The sequence below is a fragment of the Myotis brandtii genome, unplaced genomic scaffold (genome assembly GCF_000412655.1).
Source record: "Myotis brandtii unplaced genomic scaffold, ASM41265v1 scaffold708, whole genome shotgun sequence".
Lineage (NCBI taxonomy): Eukaryota > Metazoa > Chordata > Mammalia > Chiroptera > Vespertilionidae > Myotis > Myotis brandtii.
Window position 1 is genome coordinate 4190647 of NW_005370777.1, and position 23359 is coordinate 4214005.

At 40.2% G+C, this 23359-nt stretch overlaps 1 protein-coding gene and 2 pseudogenes across 5 annotated transcripts in view; all 3 read left to right on the plus strand.

Annotated features, from left to right (window-relative positions):
• NTN4 (netrin 4) overlaps positions 1–23359 on the plus strand; it is a 111306-nt gene that overhangs the window by 34898 nt on the left and 53049 nt on the right. For all 5 annotated transcript variants that reach the window (XM_005882365.2, XM_014530048.1, XM_005882367.2 and 2 more), the window contains exon 3: positions 6730–7008. In XM_005882365.2, the coding sequence (XP_005882427.1) occupies positions 6730–7008 (279 nt within the window). The remainder of the gene's footprint in view (positions 1–6729; positions 7009–23359) is intronic.
• LOC102248800 lies at positions 8583–9407 on the plus strand (annotated as a pseudogene).
• LOC102249106 lies at positions 9473–10844 on the plus strand (annotated as a pseudogene).

The following is a 23359-nucleotide window of genomic DNA, read 5'->3' on the forward strand; positions in this document are numbered from 1 at the left end:
CGTATGAGCCCTGGGACCCCAGAGATTTCCCGGAACTGGAGTTCAGAGCAGTTGGGAGCTTGTGACTCTCTCCCGATTCAAAAAGACAGCCGCGTCCTCAGGTGCCCGCCCCTTTCCCCGCGCGCCGGAGCCTCCGTACCTCTGCACTTTACTTTCGTAGCTCCTCTGAGTCTGTGTGCTCTTCTCTTTCCTTCTAGTTGTAGAATTTCCACTCAGCCAGCCTTCCTGTGGTTCTGGATGATGACCGTTCTGTCTTTTAGTTGTATTTTTGAAGTTTTTGTGGGAGGCAGCAATTTCCGGTGTTTACCTATGCCGCCATCTTGGTTTCTCTCAAGAGGGACATTTCATACTGATAAAAGAGCCAATTCATCAAGAGTATATAACCATCCTATGTGTTTATGTACCTAATAACAAGGCTTCAAAATACATAAAGCAAAAACTGCAAGAAGTATGTAAGTTGATAATTATAGTTGGAGATTTCAACACCTTTCTGTCCATATTTGATAGAATAAGTACAGAAAATCAGTAAGGATGCTGATTTGAATAGCATGTCAACCAACTCGATTTAATTAACATTTATATAATGCTCCAACAACAGTAGAATACACAACCTTTTCAGTGGTACAAGAAGCATTTATCAAGATAGTCTATAAAAATAGTACCAATAAATGTAAAAATTCAAATCATACAAAGTATGTTCTCTCACCTCAAAGGAATTAAATTAGAAAACAAAAACAGGAAGGTATCTGGGAATATCCCCAAATATTTTGAAATTAAATAACATACTTTTGAATAACCCATGTGTCAAAGAAAAAATCAAAAGGGAAATTAGAAATCATTTTGAACTGAATTAAAAATAAAAACACAACATCAAAATTTATGGGAGGCAACTAAATAAGCACTTACAGAGAAAAAAAGTCAATCATCTATGGTTCCATTTTAAGAAACTAGTAAAAGAAAAGAAAATTAAACCCAAAGTAAGCAGAAGAAAGTAAATAATAAAACCAAAAGCAAAAATGAAATAGAAAAACAATAAGAAAGCCATTGAAATCAAAAGCTGTTTTGTTGTTGTTGTTGTTGTTGTTTTTGAGAACATAAGAGACACTAGGATTTCAAAAATCATTAAAGAGCAACTGCAGTGATGATCCTGAATCTTCCATTTTTGGAATATTAAAAAAGCTAGACCAGAAACCATAGAAAAGATCTAATATTTATATGTGTTTATTAATATCTATATGAAAAATCTTGTGTGCTACTGAAGAAAAAGAATCCATAAAGCCATTTGAAATTATATATTATTTTACATAGGTATTTATACATACGTGTATGTGTTCACATGCTTCTCATCAAGAGTGTGGCAAAACATCTTGCTCTCTTTATTTTTCTAAACCCTATTCCATATTTGGCTTCTCCTTTTTTAAAATGCTATTTAGAGATATAGTTCATTCATTTATTCATTCAACATAATTATGAAATGCTACAATATACCACAGATTGTGGGACATGCTGGGGGACACAGCTGTTAACCAGACAAACAAGATCCCTGCCCACTGAGCAGAGTCTAATGTGAGATACAGACTAGAAAATAGGCAATAACAACGTACTCTTGTAAAAGTACCATCATGGAAAGAACAGGTGCCACGGGAGTCCACAGGATGGGTACTCAACTTGGACTGAAATAGTCCTCAAGTTAGCATCTAAAGAGACGTTTCTAAAAATGTGATAACTAAGTTTTTTTAATTATTATGATTCAACATAGGCAATAAAATTTTAGGTATGGAATAATATGTAAGGTATGAGTTTGATACTAAACTAATTCCTTGACTATCACGTAGCTAATATTTACTCTACTTAAATCTGTTTACACTATTAATACTCTGTTGAAATTTCTCATAGTATAAACAAGACATATAGAATGCTGTTTTTACTAATTTTCAGTATTATTGAGAGTTTTTGTAGGTGTACTAGATTAACATACAGGTGATTCAAATCTGTTCAGAACTTTTTAAGGATCTCTTTGCTAGGGCATAAGAAATGGCAGATAAGCCAAGAATCTAAATCTCTAGGCAAAATTTGAAGAAAGTCCAGGTTTAAAGAAGTGAGGCAAGTCCAGAGAAATGTGAAGATTCCAAAGATTAGTTAGGAAAGGGCCCATGATTCCTTCAGAAGCTCAGATAGGTTTTAAAATTACTCATTTCCTTTAACCATTGATTTCACATTTGGAAATGTATCTTCAAGATATAAACTTCCACTCTTTAGCCCCAAGATTGTTATTGGTTATACTGAGAAGTTGGAAACAACCTAGATGCCTAACACAGCAGCCTGGCTAAATAAATTATGTCATAGCCACACAGTGGAATTCTAACCAGGTTTTTAAATAATGTAGCAGTGTTTCTCAAACTTTATTGGGCGTCAGAATCACTAGGAAAGCTTGTGGAAAACACAGGTTGCTGGGCCCTACTTCCAGAGTCTCTGCTTCAGTCATCTTGCTATAGGGCCCAAGAATTTGCATTTCTAACAAGTTGCCAGGTTGATACTAATGCCATGGGTGGGGATGGGGAGCTGGGGCTGAAGGGCTCACTTTGAGAACCACTGATATAGAGTTATTTTTATTGACTAGAATTGTTAAGTTGAAACAAAGCTGTTTCTTTTTACTTTTTTAAAATCCTCACCTGAGGATATATTCTCCATTGATTTTTAGAGAGAGTAGAAGGGAGGGGAAGAGACAGAGAGAGAGAAACATTGATGTGAGAGAGACACATCGATTGGTTGCCTTTTGCAAGCACCCCGACTGGAGCCAGGGATTGAGTCTGCAACTGAGGTATATGCCCTTGACCAAAATCAAACCCGGGACACTTCAGTCTGAGGACTGACACTCCATCCACTGAGCCAAACTGGCTAGAGCCAAAGCTGTTTATATTATATTCTTTGTGTATACATACAGAAGTTTAGATGGAAAAAATATAATTCAGTGGATATCCTCAGGATGTCTTTGGGGTGGATCGCATTGTAGATTCTTATTGTCTTTTACATTTTTCAGTGACAGATTTTTCTGTAATGAGCATAGTATTAATCACTAAAACATAATCAAATTTCTTAAATAACATCATCATGAAGTGCTGGCCAATAGCATTAACATACTGGAAACATCAAAGTAGGCTTGATCCTACTCCCCCTCTGACTTTTTAACTAGGTCTTGTTAGGAGTGTATCTTCAGAAGCAATCACAGACAGAGGAACAGTGGTGAGTCCATAAATACAGCTTATTTCTGATGGGAACAAAAATAGAAGAGGCTGACATTATATGGAGTGTTTCTACATTTTTTCTTATTTCATTTTAGTTGTGCCATGCAGGCTTCTTCTGGGGATGTTTGAAGAAAAACTGGGTGGGACCCAAAGGGCGACCTGCCAGAAGTTTGAAGCATCTGGATTGGCGCACTCTTTGTTTCCTGATGCAGGATAGATCCATTTCCCAGGGTATCAGATTAAGGCGTCTCCTTTCTGGTAAAAAGATTTCATGGTTTAAATTCCCGTTCACTTTTGTGTCTGTGGCACTCTGCTGTCTCCTTTCCAGCACGCAGCCTCAGGGGTCATGCTGTCCCTTCCCTGCTGATATCAGCGTGCCAACTGTGGTGTCATGCACACCAAGCACAGAGCTGCCATTCAGCTTCCAGTCTGGGTTCAGGAAGCAAAAGAGCTTCTAAGTTCCTACAAACCTTGACAGATCTTCCTCTAGCCTTGCATGTGAACAGTTTTCAGGGGGAGGCGGGGGAGGGGAAGGGAGCTGTGGGGAACAGGGTAAATGTCAAGGGTGAATATGTGACAGGAACAGAGAGAGCAAACAGTTGTCACCAATGTTCAGAAGAAAGAAGGGTGGGCGACAATATAGAGAAATAATCCTTAGACTTTTCAATGGGATACTTATTTGGTTAGCACTGGTTACCCTATTCCATGTCCTTGCATTGCTGTGATTGGTAAACTAGGAGGTAGTCACATCATTTCTCTTATTTAAAACAAGCGTTTTTCATGAGTGTCTAACAGAATGCCAGTAATTGGGATGTCATAGTGAAAACAAATCCCATATAAAACTCATGATGGATTCCATGTTTTTTTTAATGATTCAAAATATAAAATCATGTTCTGATTTAGGCTATTGTTAAAAGAGAGAGATGTTACTTCTATATTTATTTTCAAATAAGTGACATATTGTTGGAAAATTTTATTCCATAATATGTTGCTTTCCACCACTTTACATGTGAATAAATGGGGCAGAATATTGTTTGAGTTGAAAGTATACTTACTAAGTGTAAGTTCAAAAATAGCTAGAAATGTAGATACTGGTTAATTATATAGTTATTTATAACTGTTTATAATACAACTTCTTGCCTCTCACCTTAGGTGCTATAACATTAATTTAATATGTCAATCTGTTTGAGCCCCTATAAAAGGAAGTTAAGTTATTTGGAACTCTCACCTATTACTTGAATGCCAAGTACAGTGTTATAATTATGTTATAATTAATCAATTAATTTACCAAAAATGTACTGAATACCTACTCTGTGCCAGACATTGTTCTGGGGTACATCAATGACTCCTCTATAGAAGTTTCTATCCAAGACTGGGAAGACAGTAAATCATTAAACAACTACAAAGCTAATGTGTCAGGCAGTAATAAGCACCAAGAACAAAAATAAGGCAGGGACATTATAAGAACTTTACATTTTATTGAGAAATCTTTGGGTGGGAATGGATTTAAGCAAGGGAATATTGTGATCCAACTTCTGTTTATAGAAAATTGCTCTGGCTGCTGGATAGAGAATTGGCTGTGGAAGGCCAAGTGTCCATTGAATTATCATACCCCTCTCCCCCAAGGTTATATTTCACTGAGGAGGACTCTGTATCAATAGATCTAGAGATGTGATCCTACACAGTTGGTTCTTACCTTTTCATACTTAGTGTAAAACTGGTTTCTATTTTTGTTGTTAATCCTCACCAGAGGATATTTTTCCACTGATTTTTAGAGGGAGTGGAAGGAAGGGAGACACAGAGAGAGAAACATTGATGTGAGAGAGGCACATCAATTGGTGGTCTCTGGCATACATGTGGGATCGAGCCTGCAACTGAGGTATGTGCCCTTGATCGGAATCGAACATGGGACTCTTCAATTTGCGAGCGGACACTCTATCCACTGAGTCAAACCAGCTAGGGCTAAAACTGGTTTCAAAAATGAAATTTTTATGTCCAAACTATTCCTTAAATAATTTTTTTTGGAAAGTTACTTTTAGATCCTTTTTTTCAAAATGGGAGTTTATCTAAACCCTACTTTTTAATAATAGGGACATGCCTTCCTCCCTCTGGTTTTCTCCTCAGAACTAAAGTTTTAAATTGCCTTTAGATTCCATCTATAACCTACACAATAAAAACAGTCTCATTACTTAATTAGACTTTGCATGTAATCAAAAGTGCCATTAAATATTTTGATCAGTCACATTATTCACCACATCTGGGTTTATGTGACTTTTGATTAATCTCAGAAATCAAACCCCCCCTCAAACAATTGTATGTTTACTACCAGTAAGGATATTTCAAAAAATCCTGCCACAAGCTTGGAAAGCAGATACAGTAAAAGAGAACAGAAAATATTGGTAGTGACAGGGACCCCAATTAATAACTGATTCGTCTTTGAAAGGGTTATACCTCATTTAGAAATGTAAGTGATTTTGGATCATGATTTTGCAATTGCTTCCTAACTGGTCTTCCTGCTTCTGTTCTTCAATCTTTATAATACACTAGAGGCCCAGTGCATGAAAATTCATGCATTCGGGGGGATCCCTCAGACCAGCCTGCACCCTCTCACAGTCCGGGAGCCCTCAGGGGATGTCTGACTGACAACTTTGGCCCACTCCCCCTAAGCCTCAGTCTGGCCTCCCTCTGCAGGAGGCGACCGAGTGGGCCTATCAGGGGGCAGCGCCAGCCCTGCACGCCCCCCCCCCCCATCGCCCCTCCGCAGCTGCTGCTGGTCGCCACTGCCCTCCAATTGCCATCCCCTCCCTCTGCCCGCTAGCACATGCCTTGGCTGGCCTGGCACCACCTGCTCACCAGCCCCGACCCCTGCTGACCGGTCGTTCCTCCATTCAGTCAATTTGCATATTACGCTTTTATTATATAGGATTCTCCTCACAGAAGCAAGAGTTATCTTTTTTTTAAAGATGTAAATCAAATCATAATCACTTCTCTGCCTACAGATTTGTAGTGGCTTCCACAGAATAACTCTGCCTTGGTCTTCAAAGGGCTGCATTCATGGTCTGCCATGCACCACCCCTGTCCTCCTCTCCAAACACCATCCCCTTGTCCCCTGGGCTCCAGTCACACTGGCCTGGTTGTTCCTCCTTGAATAAGCCACATCTGATTCCACGTCAAGGCCTTTAAACATACTGTTCCTTCTGCCTGGAATGCTCTTCCCCTGAGATCTTTGCATGGCTGCCTTCACCTCACGAGTCAGTTCTCTGCTGGCTACTCAGTTTATACTTCTGCATCCAAACAGGCAGCACAGCTCTTCCTTGGAATAACAGGGAGCTCTTCCCCAGGTGTGATAAAAAAAAAAAACCTCTTGTGATTGTATCACTTACCGATAACACAAGGTATAAATCAAATGAGAACGCTATGGAGCAAACAACCCAGGATTTGCACACAGTCTTATATACTCATGGTATTTTCTATTTCTTTACAGGTTATTTTCAGAGCTTTGTCACCACCATATGATATGGAGAACCCTTACAGTGCCAAAGCTCAGGAGCAGCTGAAGATCACCAACCTTCGTGTGCAGCTGCTAAAACAACAGTTTTGTCCCTGCCAGAGAAATGACCTGAATGCAAAGCCTCAACATTTTACACACTACGCGATCTATGATTTCATCGTCAAGGGAAGCTGCTTCTGTAATGGCCATGCTGATCAATGTGTACCTGTTGATGGCTTCAGACCTGTCAAGGCCCCAGGAGTATTCCACGTGGTATGTAACACAAGTTCTCACCAGTGAAAAACAAATTATAAGTTACCTTCAGCTTTGGGCATGGGTAGTCTAAGTTCCCTGAGAGCTGGTGTGTGTTTGCATAGTGCTTCTTGTTTCTTCCTCTGCTGATTCACTTCTCCAACTCCATATCCTTCCTGTAAAGTGCCTATTAACTTGTTTTTTAATCTTCAATTTTAGAATTATAAATAGTCAAGCATGATAACAAGATTCCTTGGAAAGCATCCATGCCAGTTTTTAGTACCATGACCTTCAGATATAAAGTGTAAGGTGAGCAGTAGGAGAGGTTGGCATAATCATATTGGTGGCATTATCACACAGAAGCCAGCTTTGACAATAAATGGGGACCATTGTTGAATAGATTTTTATAGTGGAAAAAATAAGAACCTCCGTTTAATGCCTGGTATCTTTTGCTGTTCAGCCAATAGAATGAATAATAGTTCTCCTCTGTGAAGAGTGGCCTGACCCCCTCTCTCCCTAGGCAGAGTTAAACTCTCTCTCCTCTAGGTTCACACATCTCCTGTGCTTTCTTCTGAACTTTTACCTCTCTTCATCTCCTAGACAGTGGTCGGCAAGCTGGCCCCTTGAGTGTGGCTCTTCCACAAAATACCACACGTGGGCGCGCATGTACAGTGCGACTGAAACTTTGTGGCCCATGCCACGGGGTCAAAGAGCCGCATGTGGCTCAAGAGCCATGGTTTGCCAACCACTGTCCTAGGAGATCTTGAACTCCCTGAGGACAGAGACTGTGATCTTTGTGTCCTCAGGACCGAGTGCATTACTTGAGCCAGAAGTAGACCTTCAGTAGGTTTTGCATGACAGCAACATAGGAATAGAGAGATGATGAAAAATTATGGTCATTGTTTATTCTCACCTTCTCCAACCTACTAGTTTCTAGATACTAATAGATCTTTGGACTAATATAGCTTCAAATAAAGGATTAGGTAATTCATTATATCTAAGTTAATTGAGTTGTGTATGATTCAAATAGAAAATAACCTAGATATTCTAGAGACATGTCAACCTACTCTCCGTAGTTTGTATGAGATTAGAGTGCTAGAAATTTCTGCCATTATATTTAAGTGAATTAGTGAGAGAGGCTATAGGCTACAGTGAGTGAATGTTTGTATCCCTCCAAAATTCATATGTTGAAACCCTAATCCAAAGGGATGGTATGTGGAGGTGAGATCTTTGGGAGGTAATTAGGTCATGAGAGTGGAGTCCTCATAAGTGGGGTAGGTGTACTTTAAGAAGAGGCCAGATAGCTAGCTAGCTCTGCTTTTGCCATGTGAGGACACAGGGAGAAGTTGGCAGTCTGCTACCTGGAAGAGATCCTCACCAGAACCTGACCATGCTGGCACCCTGACCTTAGGCGTTCAGCCTCCAGGACTGTGAGAAATAAATTTCTGTTGTGTATAAGCTACCCAGTTTATGGTATAGCAGCCTGAATTGACTAAGATGCTGGCCTTTGTTTCCTCAGCTGTCTCCTATAATCTAAGCCTTAAATGATCACTTCAGGGTAGAGTCCTGAGCAAAGGGAGACACAAGCAGCTGCCATGACATGGCCCAGAGTAGGCCATATCTCTGGAGAGAATGACCCATGAGACAACCTGAATGGCTCTGATCAACCAAACTAAATTACCAAAGTTTTCAAGAGCCTTACAAAACTCCCATGCATATGCATTTAAAAGCAATAGTTTCTTTTTGTGTTTTTTTGTTTGTTTGTTTTTTTTAGTAAGTCCTCTGAATGTAAACTGTTACATCATTTTCCAAGGCTAAAGAGAAAATTCTAGACGTTTCTATTATATTCTGTGGGCCTGTGCAAATACACTGTCCAGGATGAGAACCACTCACAGTGGGTATCTTGTGTCTGCTTCTCATCCAAGATAAACAATCCCATTATCGCCTCCTGTGGCTGGGATAAGCTGGGCAAGGTATGGAACCTGCCAAAACTGCAAGCCGAAGACAAACCACATCAGCCACCGGGGCTCACTAAACACTGTGACCATCTCTCCAGATGGATCCCTCTATGCTTCAGGAAGCAAGGATGGCCAGGCCATGCTGTGGGATCTCAACAAAGGCAAGCACCTTTATATGCTAGACATTGGGGACATCATCATCACCCTGTGCTTCAGCCCCAACCACTATTGGCTCTGTGCTGTCATGGGCCCCAGCATTAAGATCTGGGACTTGAAGGGCAAGATCATTGTAGATGAACTGAAGCAAGAAGATATCAGTCCCAGCAATAAAGCAGAGCCACCCCAGTGAACCTCTTTGGCCTGATCTGCTAATGGCCAGACTCTGTTTTCTATATGAACAAACTCATAGAGATATGGCAAGTGACCATCAGCAAACAATATATTACAGAAATAAAAAACTGACTTTCTGACTTAAAAAGAAAATCAATTCTATTAATTCTGCTAAATTTAACAGGGGATAATTATGCAGAGTTATCAGAGATTTTTGCAAAAGTCTTAAAATACAACTATTATATACAATCTTCTGCCAGAACGAAAACTGTCACCATGAGCCCACACCCCTGTATCTGTGCCTGCTGGCTCTCTGCTCCATCCTGTCACTACCCCCTGCTCTTTTACTGCCTACCATAGCTCTGATACATTCCAGCTGCATCCTGTCTGGGGTCACTGCCACCTCCCACCCAGGCCTTGCTGTCTTGCCTCTGCCACAGCCAATTCCTGGTAGGCTCATGTGGAGATGGGGGCTGCAGGTCCCATCCTGGGGGTCACAGAAGCCTATATGAGAGATACCAACATCAAGAAGATGAGTCTGGAAGGTGGTGCCTACCAGGATGATAATGGAAAGCTGTATATGCACCCTAGTGTCCAGATTGCTGCAAAAAACCTGGACAAAGAATACCTGCATGTTGATGAAATGGTTGGATTTTGCAAGACATCTGAAGAACTAGCCTTGGATAAGAATAGCAAAATCTTGAAAAGTGGCCAATATGTCACTATGCAGATTGTTTCTGGAACTGGGTCTTAAGGATTGGAGCCAGATATCTGCAAAGGGTTTTTAAGTTCAGCTGAGACGTATTTCTGCCCAAACCATCCTGGGGGAAATTACACATGCATCTTCAGGGACACTGCAAGCAGCTACATGACTATCTATACGATGACCCCAAGACTTGTGGCTTTGATTTCACAGGCACTAAGAAGGGCATTTCAAAAATACCAGAGCAAAGCATTCTCCTGCATACCCGTGCCTACAATCTCATTGCAGAGGACACCTCATCTTGAGCAATGGAAGGAAAAGCAACAGTAATGAGGAAAAAGAATCTCTCTGTGTTCTTTGACATAACCTACCAAGGATTTGCCACATGTGATGTTAACAAGGATGCCATCAAAGAGAACATTACCAGTTCTCACTGCCAATCCTATGCCAAAAACATGGGCATATGTGGCAGCCTTCAGTGCAGTCTGCAAAGATGCTGATGAAGCCCAAAGAGTTAAATTACAGTTGAAGATATTGATCCATCCAATGTGTTCCAAACCTCCTCTCAGTAGGACCCGGATTGCTCAACCATTCTGACTACCCTGGATTTTCAAAAACAGTAGTTGCAAGAAGTTTAAGTCATGGCCAACCTTATCATTGGCCTGTGGGCTCAGCTGATCTCCAACCTCAAGAAGGAAGACTTCTCCCACCATTGGCAGCACATTCCTGACCAGACTGGCATGTTTTGTTTCATGGAGCTAAAGGCTGAACAGATGGAGTGGCTGACCAAAGAGTTCTCCATCTATAAGACAAAGGTCAGCCACATCTCTGTGTCAGGGGTCACCTCAGACAACTGGGCTACCTAGCTCATTTACAAAGATACCAACTGATTTCTCTGGTGAGAGGGAACAGAGTCAACCTTCTTGTCATCAGCCTCTGCTATTGTGAGATTCACATGGAGGATGAGGGAGAGTGGATGGTGGTGAACGGATCATTTCTTTTAACCACAGTGCTTAACACTCTGCGATTAAATGTGTTTCTCAGAGAAGAACATGTAGTGAAATGGGGCAGAGGCATCCATCCAAGGCTGATGTCTGAAACTTTTTTGCTCTAAACCAAACTCTTTCCCATCCTTTTATCTCCAGCTTTTCCAAAAGAGTTTACACGTGCAAGAAAATCACAGCCCCCCACGAACCTGTCAACCACACCATTGCAATATTGCAGGAGCTTTATCTGAGGCACCTTATGGTGTTTGGGGTTTGCTCTGTGGATCCAGCATGAGAAATAGCCCATATTTGAGGCTTTGTGAGAAGACCTGTTCTAACAATAACAGTTCATCTGTTACTATCTTCTCATGATTGAGCAATTTTATCAATGGACAATAATATACTAGTAGAAATCGTATTTTATGAAAAGTGGCAAATCTGCAGCCACTGCAGCAAGGAAAACACAAGATGCTGTTTCCTGTCTTATTTGAGAAAAAAAGAAATAAGGCTCTCCTTTTTAATAGTTGCCGGCATTTTAATGTTCCTCTCTACTTACTATCACTGCTGTTCTTTTCTTTAGGCACAAAGGTTTATAACTAGCCTAGATTTTCATCCTGTTCTATTTCACTGACCATCAACCCCATTCTCTTATTTGAAGAATGAAGAAACATAACTTACCGCTCATCCCATACCCTCACCTTTCTTGGCAAAGAATAGCGGAGAGTAGGCAACTGCATTTTATTTTAGCACCCTCTCCTGTGATTGGTTGTTTCCTGTTGGGTTTTTGCCTCTGCCCAGTTGGACCTTGTACTTCGATTCAGTGTGGTTGTGCTGTCACTCATGAGTCGAGCAATGCAGGATAGTGTCAGGAAAGAGGTTATTCTGGGCTTTGGTTTTAACTGTGTGTGCTGCCAGCTGGGCTCAGGCCTCACCCTTTGGAAAGATGGCCATCTGCTCTAATCATGTAGCCTGCCTGCAGCCAGGTTTCTCAGTTACAATAAAGTTACTGTAGGAGCCCCCTCCCTTTAAAAAAAGAGAGAGAAAACTATCAATCTATAAAGAAGATCTGGATAGCCAAGGAAAGGGGATTACTAGTACATAGCAAATGTGTTTGTTTGTTTTTTCATTTCAAAAGGAGGTTAGAATAAGGAGTCTCCATTCTAGAAGACTCTATGGGACAGGAACTGCATTTCCTTAATAATCTCAGGCTGCTTTGAAATCAAAAGCAATTTAAAATACAGTAATACTAGTTTTGTGGCTTCCTGCTCCCCAGCTTTCATATTTATTTCAACTTGTGCAGTGTGGTGGTAGCCCCTACTGCTGTAACTATAGCATGCGCTAAAACCAGGAAAGACCAAGTCCAACCTGGAGCTAAAGCCAGGTAGAGGTAAGAAACAGACTATGTGGTCAAGGGCATGTTGGGTTCCAGGGATCCAGTTCCATGAGAATCCCTGCTGTCTCTATTCTAGGAAGGAAGGAAAGAAGGAAGGAAGGAAGAAAGGGAGGGAGAAGGAGGGAGGGAAGGAGGAGGGAGGGAGGGAGCCATAGCAATTGGACCAGCAAAGACCTGTGGTTAGTTGGAAATGTGAATTGTTCTGATTTCAGATCTTGCCCATCCCTGAGCTTAGGTGAATTTTATTTTTAATCCTCACCTGAGGATATTTTTACATTGATTTTTAGAGAGAGTGGAAGAGAGGGAGAAAGACAGAGAGAAATATCGATGTGAGAGAAACACATCCATTGGTTGCCTCCTGCATGAGCCCTGATCAAGGCCAGGGCCAGGTAGGAGCCTGCAACCAAGGTACATGCCCTTGACTGGACTCGAACCTGGGACCCTTCGGTCCGCAGGCCAACACTCTATCCACTGAGCCAAACCAGTTAGGGCTGAATTTTATTTTTATGTATTTTTTCTGGATTATTAAGAGCTGGATTAAATTTGGGTATAGGTGCCTCTTTTGAACGCAATGTTTTTATTCCTATGATTGCTTAGCTAAACAAATTGCACAATGAAAGCACAGTCTTTTGCCTCAGGAAGAACATGGTCATAGGGTCAATTGTCCTCCCACATTTGTGTTATCTGTGAACACCATTCATTATAGGTATGTGGAAATAAATAACTGGATTTGTAAATTGTGCATGCAGAATGGAAGGTAGCCTCTTAAGAAATGCTCTTTTTTACCAGCCAGCTTGCCCCCTAGGTAGTGTGTATAAATCTAACTTTCTTTAGTTTTTCTTTATAGCAGTCGTTTTCAAAGAGTTGGTCCCTGAACTAGCAGCAACAGCATTACTGGGAACTTGTTAGAAGCATGAATCAATCTCAGGCCCTAACCGAGGCCTACTGAATCAGAAACTCTAGTGATGGGGCCCAGAAATCCGTGTTTAACAGACCCACTGGGTGATTACAATGCTTGCTAAAGTTTGAAAGCTGCTGCTCCATAGACAGCTACAACTAATATTGTTGTGAGGGCGACTAAGTAAGATCTGATTTTATGTGCCATAATTTTTGATGGCTGATGATAGAGAATTAAGGAAGTTAATGGAAATGATACTTTGTCTGTTTCTTAAGCTATATAAGATTTTAGGGTCATTTTCTTTCTTTGGGAGTAGGAAGTAGGAATAGATACGAAGTAAAATACAAGTTGGTAGGTTCATTTATCTTAAAACACTCCTGTGTCTTTTATTGATTGGTTGTTTGGTTGATTGATTGATTGTTTTGAGAGAGAGAGAGAGATGGATCAGTTGCCTCCTACATGTACCCCAACCAGGGATCGAACCCACAACCTACGTATGTGCCCTGACTGGCAATTAAGCCCGCCACCTTCTGGTATACGGAACAATGCTCCAACCAACTGGCCAGGGCACTTCTGTGTCCTTTTCCATGTTTGTCCTTCTTCTATCTTTTTCCTGTTCAATTTGTTGCTCCTTTTACTAGAAGGCAGAACAATGATTGATATCCTAACATTGGAGTCAAATAGACCTTGATTTGAATCACCACATTTACTAAGTTGGTCTCACTGCATCTCAGTTTCCTAAGAAAATGAGGATGACATCTATCTTACATAGTTAGTGTAAGGATTAAAAAATATGGTAGCCAATGCCTAGGACATGATAGACACTACCTACAGTTATTGCTGTTATTATATTGTATTATTTCAGCTACTTCCATATACTCTTCTACCCCAATAATGACAAAAATAAATTACAGCATATGTGCTGTTGGACATGTATACAGGGCTAGAGGTCTTGCGGCAAAGAACACTGTACTTTAACTCCAGCCTCCTGGGATCCCAGAAATAATGTGAAGAGGAGATCTCAAGATTTTTTTTCTTTGCAGCAGGAGAGGACTAATTTAGTTCCTTTTCCCCCTAGCAGCTGATGATTTTACAGCTATTGATGGATGATACTATGAAGGAACATGGAAAGCTTCATTGTTTTACTGAAGTATTATCCACTAGATAACACAGAAGTCTTAGAATATCAGGAACAATTGTTCAAACCTCTTGAGTTACACTTGTTATGGTGGTGGGATTTTTTTTTTTCTTACTGATGTGTTCAAACCTAAGAGTAGCATTGAGACAGTGTGGTTTGAGGAAAATGTTACTTAGCCACCTACCTTTGGGAGTCAGGATTTAGAATCATTCATACAGTTTCATGGCAGAACCTGAATACAATTATTCATGTATTTATGTTTGCATAACTTACATGCCATGTTTTGTCAATTCAGAACAGGATTAAGACCACTGTTTTTATCTTCTTTTAAAAAATTATTTACTGTGAATAGCAAAAAGTAATAATGAGAATGCTCTTGACTCTTCAAGGTGTTAAGGGAAAGATCAAAAGGCTTAAAAACAATTAATAAAGTTATTAAATGAGAACATTATATCAGAATTTAAAAATAGTTTTATATAATAAAACATATACTCATGTTTGAAAATTAACACCTATAAATTGGACATGTAAAATTTCCAATTAATCTAGCCCTAATTCTCTAGGTCTTCTCAGCAGAGAAAAAAAAAGATCATAGATTATAAATACTACTATTAATAGTTATCACTTATCAAATGCATGTTGTGTACCAAGCCTTGTGCTGTCATGCTATAAATGTTATTAAATCTAATATTCACAACAACTGGATGATGCAATATCATCGTTTTCTTTCACAAATGAGGAGGTGAGACTGGGAAATGTTATCTGACTTCTCAAAAGTTAAGAAGGGGTGGAGCTACAGTTTAAATTCGCCTGTCAGACACTGAAGCCCATTCTCTTTTTGCTGTTGTTGTGCTGTTAAAGATTTGGATCTAACCAGGGTTGATATTATGCCAAGAACAGAGAAAAAAGAAGGGATAAAGTACAGGAGGGGCAAGGGAGATGGGGACAGGCTCAAGGGATTGATTATCATGATGGACTGTAGAATCTAAACTGAGCAAGGAGAAAAGTTAGGACACAAGAGAGAAAAGACTATTCTCACCACCAAAGGTCTGCTGTTTCATATTTTATAATGCCCTTTCTCATGTATTGTTTCACTAGATCCTTACTACAACATTGGAAATATTTTATTTCAATTCTGCAGATAAGGAAAACTAAAATAGAGAGATTAATGTACTTTCTTCAAGTCACAGTGATAGAGCAATTACTCAGAATCCTTATCATTGTACCCCACCTCCATCCCCAATAGGCTACCAAGGGGAAAAAAACCTGTTATTAAAAAGACTCTTTTTATAGGGATAGGTCATCTATCCAAATCATCTACATTTTAATATGGAACCAGAAATTATCATTGATTCTCTTCTCTTCCATTCGGTAACTAGTGAAATGGCTCAAAGGGAGGAAAGAAGAAAGAGTCAAAGCAATAAGTTTGGATAATCTACAAAGTAATTTAGGAGTGACTATTTTTTTGGAAGGGGGGGTATGCATCATCTTTGATGCTTATTTTTGGCTTTATTAAGAAGAGGGATTTCTGTACCTACAATCCTACTTTCATATGTAGCCCAAAATAATTTTCACTGTGAATGAGAAACAGCAGCAATCCCAGTTTTTTCATTTTGTCACATCAAATCTGGAGGAATGGGTAATCCTATCATAAAAGAGGACACAATGTTGTATCCCTAAAATAAACAAAATATAAAGCCTGCTAATTTGGTACTTTTAGTGTGAGGCTGTTCCCAATCCATTGCAAGGTCTTAACCTCATTTCAATGTCCTTGTGTTAGCATGGTATAGTTTTGCCAGTAGTCCCTTGGCAATGAGTAACTACAGACACCATAGAAGGTGAACAGAATGTTGTTGTACTGCATTTCCTGCCTTGTGTTTCCTAGTAGAAGGGCAAGCCAGTAAAATATGTTCATGGCTGGAAATTACTAGTGTTTTGACTGTAAAACTTCCAATTAATCTAGCCTTATTTTCTGTCTAGACAGTAAGACATGTTCTCTTTTAATGACAAGAGTTGCCTGAGATTACTCTTTTTATTAGATGATCAGGAAACCAGAAGACTTCAGAACTAAAGGCATTATAAAGCAATTTGGCACTCATGAAAGAATTCCCAATGGATTTCCTTTTAAGAATTCCCCTAGAACATTTAAATATTTATTTATAGGCCTCTATTTCACAGAGAGGTAAAGGATAAAAATACCTGAAAATGAAAATGTTAGTGTCAGAGCTGACATCTCTGAAAGTAAAATATACACCAATCAGAAAGTAAGGTCGATTATCCAAATGTAGTATTAGTACATTCAACTTTTCATGAATTGCAGAATGTGGAACACATGTATATTTAGGTCAAAACTGGGGCATTGTAAAGCTGCAAAAATGAGTTTCTTTAACAGGTTCAAGCTGCTAGTTTTATAAATTTTGGAAACAACAAGTTAAATTTGACATTTTTTTAACTATAAACTGCTCCTTAGATATCTCACTTTGCAGATGTTTTTATGAATATTTCCTTTTCAGTGTAGCACTTTTGAGTCTATTCTATGGCTATTTGGGAGCCTGGAGTCTGAGCTCTGGGTCAGGAAAGCCTAGTCTCTCTATTTAAATGCTAATATAATGGGGTATGGGGAAAGCTTCATGGAAAGAGAAAAACTTAGGCTGCAGACAGATACCTGACTTCTGGTTCACAGCCCCAGCTCTCACATCTCTAACGTGTTTCTTTTGTGTCTTGCCAATTTTGTAAGAGCTGGAAATGTACTTCAATTTTTCCTAAAACAATTGCATTCAGTAGAAGATAAGCTGTAATTTAAATCCTCAGTCCTTCTTACGAGAAAAATTTTTAGTGACCAGACACATAAGGTTAAAATACACACACACACACACACACACACACACACACACACACACATGCACGCACGCGCGCGCGATAATTATTCTACAAGACAAAGAAATTCACAGCCATTTCAAACAGTGAGAAAACCCAGGTCTGTTCATCTTGGCACTCAAAGCCTTAATACAGTACTATAATTGGAACTACAGTTGTATTATATCTTAGCAATGTCATTATTTTAATGGAATAAAACAGTACATATATGGTGATACAGAAAAACTATAGTACTTGTTAACTCACTATATTTTTTAGTTATATAGAATCTAATATCTTTTTAATTTTTCTCTCTAGCTCCTTAGATAGAAAGAAAAAAGAATTATGGTTTCAAAATCTACAATATATTTAGCTTTAAGAGAGCTCACATATTAGAAATAGAAAAAAGATTACATGTGTTCCACTATTAAATATTTCATGTATAATACAAATAATTATGCAATTCATAAGAGTAAACACTGATAAAGTGTCCTTTGCCTTTTATTTTTGCATCTCTAAAGGCACCACTAGCAGGCATGTAATTTAGCTGGCTAGGTCAGCTCTCAGCATCAATAACATTTTAAAAATAAGATATAATGTTATTCACTTGAGATAATAATGTTAATAACATTAATAATTATTGCTTTTTATATTCTCTGTCACACATCTACATACTTCTTCTATTTTAACCCTCAAACAAACACAAGGGGCCAGTAACATTATCTTTATTTTATAGGTAGAAACTTATATCTTGTTATTAAGGAACCTATCCAAGATTATTGAGATCAGGGATTAGATACCCCATGTATCTGTTTCCAAAATTTATTCTCCTTATGTCACATTTATCCATATAATGATAAGAAAGGAATGCAATTTAAAATGGACAAAGGAATGGACATTTCTCCAAAGAAACTATGCAAATGGCTAATAAGTGCATGAATAGATGCTTGCAGTCCCTAGTCATTAGGGAAATGCAAATCAAAACCACAATGCAATACCACTTCATATCCACTAGGATGACTGTAATAAAAAAGACATAACAATAGGTGTTGATGAGCATGTGGAGAAATGGGAACCCTCATACATTGCTGGTGGGAATGCAAAATGCTGCTGCTGCTGTGGAAAACAGTCTGGCAGTTTCTAAAAATATTTAATACTGTTACCATATGAGCCAGCAACTCTTCTCCTCAGTTATATATCCAAGTGGACTGAAAACCTATGTCTACACAAAATCTTATACATGAATGTTTATAGTAGCATTATTCATAGTAGCCCCCAAGTGGCAACAATCTGATGTCCAGCAACTGATGAATGAATGAACAAAATGTGGTATATCCATCCATAATATTTTTATGGAATAGTATCCTATATAATAAAAGCCTAATATGCAAATTGTCCCCTCAGGCAGTTGTTCTACTGGGAGTTCGAATGGGAGTTCAACCACTCACAATGACGTGCGCTGACCACCAGGGGGTGGTGCAGAACATGGCGGGCATTAGCGACGCACTGCGACCTCTCTCCAGCTACTTGGGGTCAGGGGTGATGGGGATCAAGGTGCGGTGAGAATGCGGCATGTCCGCCAAGCTTGCTCTCACTCCCCCTGCTACCCTCCCCCAGGACACCAGGGCTCGTGTGCCAGGGAAGCCCCTGCGCTCAGGTGCCAGGCACCCACGAGGGGTCTGCCCCGCACCCACGTGACATCTTCTGGGTGAGCCGGGCTGCAGCCATCGGGACCGCAGGGGCTGGTCGGGCTCCCTGTGCGTTCGCGCAGGAGCTGGTCTGCAAGGCCGGCCAGAAGAGAGCATGCTGCCCGCCCGGCTTCTGTGTGGTGCTGCTGGGCAGCCAAGAGGTGCACACTGAGCCCTGGCCTGCAGTGTCAGGCCATGCTCACCACATCTCTGCGTGGGGACTTGGGTGCTATGACTCAGGTGCTGCCCAGGGCCCAGAGGTCAGCTGGGACCTGCCCTTCCATATCAGACGCTTGTGCTTCGATCGCCAGCCAGACCTAAGGACCGTACCCATGCAGGAATTTCGTGCACCGGGCATCTAGTCCAACCATAAAAAGGAATGGAATACTGATACATTTTACAATGTGAATGAACCTTGAAAACATTATGCTAAGTGAAAGAAACCAAACACAAAAGGCCACATATTATTCCTTTTATATGAAATGTCCAAAATAGAAAAATCCATAAATACAAAGTAGGTGTGGTTTTCAGGAGGTATGAATCAATGAGAAAGGGTGAGAGACTGCTTAATGGGCACAAGGTTTCTTTTGAAAATGCTCTAGAATTGGATGGTGGTAATGACTGCACACTTTTTTTTAATATACTGGAAACCACTAAATTGTATGATTTAGAATGTTTTAAATGATGAATTTTATGTTATGTGATATAATTCCAATAAGAAAAATCAATAACTAAAAAACTAACTAAAAACCATGGCTGGTTATATCAGGATTTTATATATTTACTAGAGGCCCGATGCACGAAAATTCATGCAAGAGTAGGCCTTCCTTTCCCCGGCTGCGGGCACCGGCTTCCCTCCAGCACCCAGGACCTGGGATTCCCTCCTCCAGCCGCCGGCAGGTACCCGGGACCCAGGCTGCTTCCCTCAGGCTACAGATAGGCACCCAGGACCCGGGCTGACTTCCCTCCGGCCCTGGCTTCATCGGGAAGGACGTCCGGAAGATGTCCAGTCTAATTAGCATGTTATCCTTTTATTATTATAGATTTTCAAGTTCCAGTTTTTCAAGCTGACCATTTTCAAAAGCAATAGCATTGGATGGATGGGTATTGAAGAAAACCAATTCTTTCAATATCTGTGGCTGTGTCTGTGGCTGTTGTTTCATCAATTATGCTGATGATCACAGATTTGTTAATGACTGCATTCAGATAGAGTTGCCAAAGCAGCATAAGTTTTTAATAAATCATTATTGATCTTTCATATGAGCATACTCAATAATGAAGACTATGTTTTATAAGGCTCACCAAGAAACCAGCAGTTTTTCAATATAAAAAGAACCATGTGAATGAATTAATTCAACAACAAAAGATGTGGAAGAAAACATGCCCTAGCAACTGGCTTCTTGTACTACAATCAGGGGCTCATTTATCTTAAACAAGTCAACTTTTGTAACACCCTCTGCACTGTATAGAATACTGAGTGACAGTCAGACAGAGCTGTCAAGAAAAAAGGAAGAAGTGGGAAATGTGAACTAGAATGAATTTTTAAAAAATCTTTGTAAGAGAATGCAAAATAGCCTTTGACAAGGAATTTTCCTTTAAAATAACCAGAAGCTATGTGAGCACATTGAACAAGTGAATGTCAACGGGTGAAAAGTACTTAATAATCCCTCACAGCATTTCTAATAGAATTTACCTGGTCCCCACCTCATTATAAAAACCATCTAAATTCTAAAAGGCCTTGAACAAAACCCCCACAAAATGTTCCATCATTCTCAAATTGAATGTTTCTTGTCAGATAACTTGCTTACAAAATGTGTTCTACTAGTTTTTGCCTTCACTCAGTTTCCCAGGTTCTTGCCCCATAGTTGCTAATAGTTTTAACAGCATAATAGAAGTTCTATATTGTTAATTCCACTTCTGCTATTTCTTTCTAAAATTATTTAAATTAAATAGGTACTAAGAAATTGACATTGATCTGATCCCTTTTTCCCCTCAATGAGATTTTATCATAAGAAGTTATTTTTAGGTGTTTGTGGGAAGGAAAAAAATCCTTCTGATGAAATCACTGTTCTTAGATGGAGCTCTAATATTTTAGGACTCTCTTGGGAGTTATGCCACTGATTTGCATTGTGGCCTTAGAAAAGTTTAAATATAAAAAGACAAGTGTAAAGTGAAATTATGAAAACATGTAACTGAGATCAAATGACGAGCAGAGATGGAGTGGTTGAATGGCTATTGGCAACTATCCTAGTCACTCAACACAGTTATAGGCCAACAATTTTGTTTGAAATTTCACTGCTTAGCTTTATACTGAAATAGTTTCTTATATAGTATTATAGGAAACTCAGAGTTGTTAGTATAGGTAGCTGGATATTAATAAAGAATGGGGCCCTAACGGGTTGGCTCAGTGGATAGAGTGTCGGCCTGCGGACTGAAAGGTCCTGGGTTGGATTCTGGTCAAGGGCACATGCCCATGTTGCAGGATCGATCCCCAGTAGGGGGCATGCAGGAGATAGCCAATCAATGATTCTCTCTCATCATTGATGTTTCTCTCTCCCTCTCCCTCTCCCTTCCTCCTCTCTGTCAATAAAAAAAAAAGATAAAAAAGAATGGAGCAAATGGAATTAGACATTAAGAAGCCTAATCTAAAAAAAAAAAAAGAAGAAGAAGAAGCCTAATCTGCTAGGGAGCTGAATCGGACAATAAGCCTGCTTCACACACTCCCCAGGGGACTATTGCATCCTCTACCCTTGAGACCTAATCCCCAAAATGGGCAGGAAGGATCATTAGCATTCATTAGCCAGGATTACGGAGGAAGAAATAAAAACAATAAAGGGGAAATTCCTCTACTGGGCACAGGCCCAGTAGATGGCATAGGGGAGGTTCTTCTACTATGAGGCATGTGTAGTAGAAGCTAAGATGGCAATCATATGGAGGAGTGTATAGCCTGGGAAAAGGATCAGATTGGATAAGGATGCAGACCCTGGAAGATCTATGAAATGAATTGGTTAGGGGGAGGGCCCAGCACAAGCCTTCAAGGGATTGGGAAAGAGATTGGTCAGTTTGAAAGCACAATATAATCTAAGCCTAACAAGGGCCTCTGGCCCCATAACGTGAGCTCCTGCAGTGACATTCTCTCTGTACCAGCCATGCAGACCTAGCTGCTGAGGGGGGCCCAAGCATGGTCCCCATGCATGGGCTCTAAGTGTGAGCCTAGGTACTGGGGAGAGTAGCACAGTCCTAGCTGGAGTGCAGCTGGGAACAGAGGCTAGGCTGGCCAGTTGGAGACAGGGACTGTACTAGACTGAACCAATGGCACAACATTTCTGGACCCTGGCCTTTCTTCTGGGCTTGATGAAAACAACCTGGGACAGCCCTTTGTGTTTGCTCCAGTTTCAATAAATTTTACCACCAAACCTCATCCTTCTGTTTATGGCCCCTGAAATGGTTTTCTCCCGATACCATAAGGACCCCATTTCCACCGGCAACATATCTATGGACAAGAACTGCAGCAAGAATATAAAGATATTTGTCTATATCATTGCAGCTGAAGAAATTGTAGCTTTTAGAAAAAAAACCAATTTAATATTTTAAGGCAAGAAAGTCTTAGAATCAGAGAGCCTTACTTTATTGCCACTGTATATTAGCAAATCTGAAACCAAATTATGCATATACTCATAGGATTTAACCAAATAAAGTTATATACTGGATAGACATTTTTAAAAACCCAGTAGTCAGAAATAATTCTTAAAACCCATTGGAAACAAAGAAAAAATATGAAACAGTTCTATGCAATGAATTAAAAGTAGAAAAAAAATCTCATAACTTGGTAATATTATGATCATATCTAAATGTAATCTTCAAAAGCCTCCTGGGCATTACAATTTTCAGTTCAATACTATTTGCATTTTTAAGGCAGAAATATTTATTACAGTCATCAGAGGAAAGATAAAGTGCCTAATGACACTGAAAAGAGGAAGCTAGTAGACTTAATCTTGTGACAATACAAGACATTCAAAACCCATCTAATCTAATAAAAGAGAAACATGGTAATTAGCGTACGACTGCTACCCTTCCCATTGGCTAATTAGCGAGATATGCAAATTAATCACCAGCCAAGATGGCGGTTAACCGCCAACAACGATGGCGGTTAATTTGCATATGTAGGCACAATGCAGGGAGGCAAAAGGGAAAGCACGGAAGAAGCCCCCTGGCACTGACAGTGATCGGAAACCCAGGGGGGAGCTAAGAGCCGGGGGCAGGGCAAAGGCGGCCCTGGGGTCCCCGCTGCCCGGGCCGGACACCTTGGCCAGAGGCGTTAGGCCTGGGCAGGGACAGAGCAGGAGATCGCGGGGAGCTGGGGGTCCGCTACCCAGGCCTAATGCCTTGGCCAGAGGCGTTAGGCCTGGGCAGGGGCAGAGC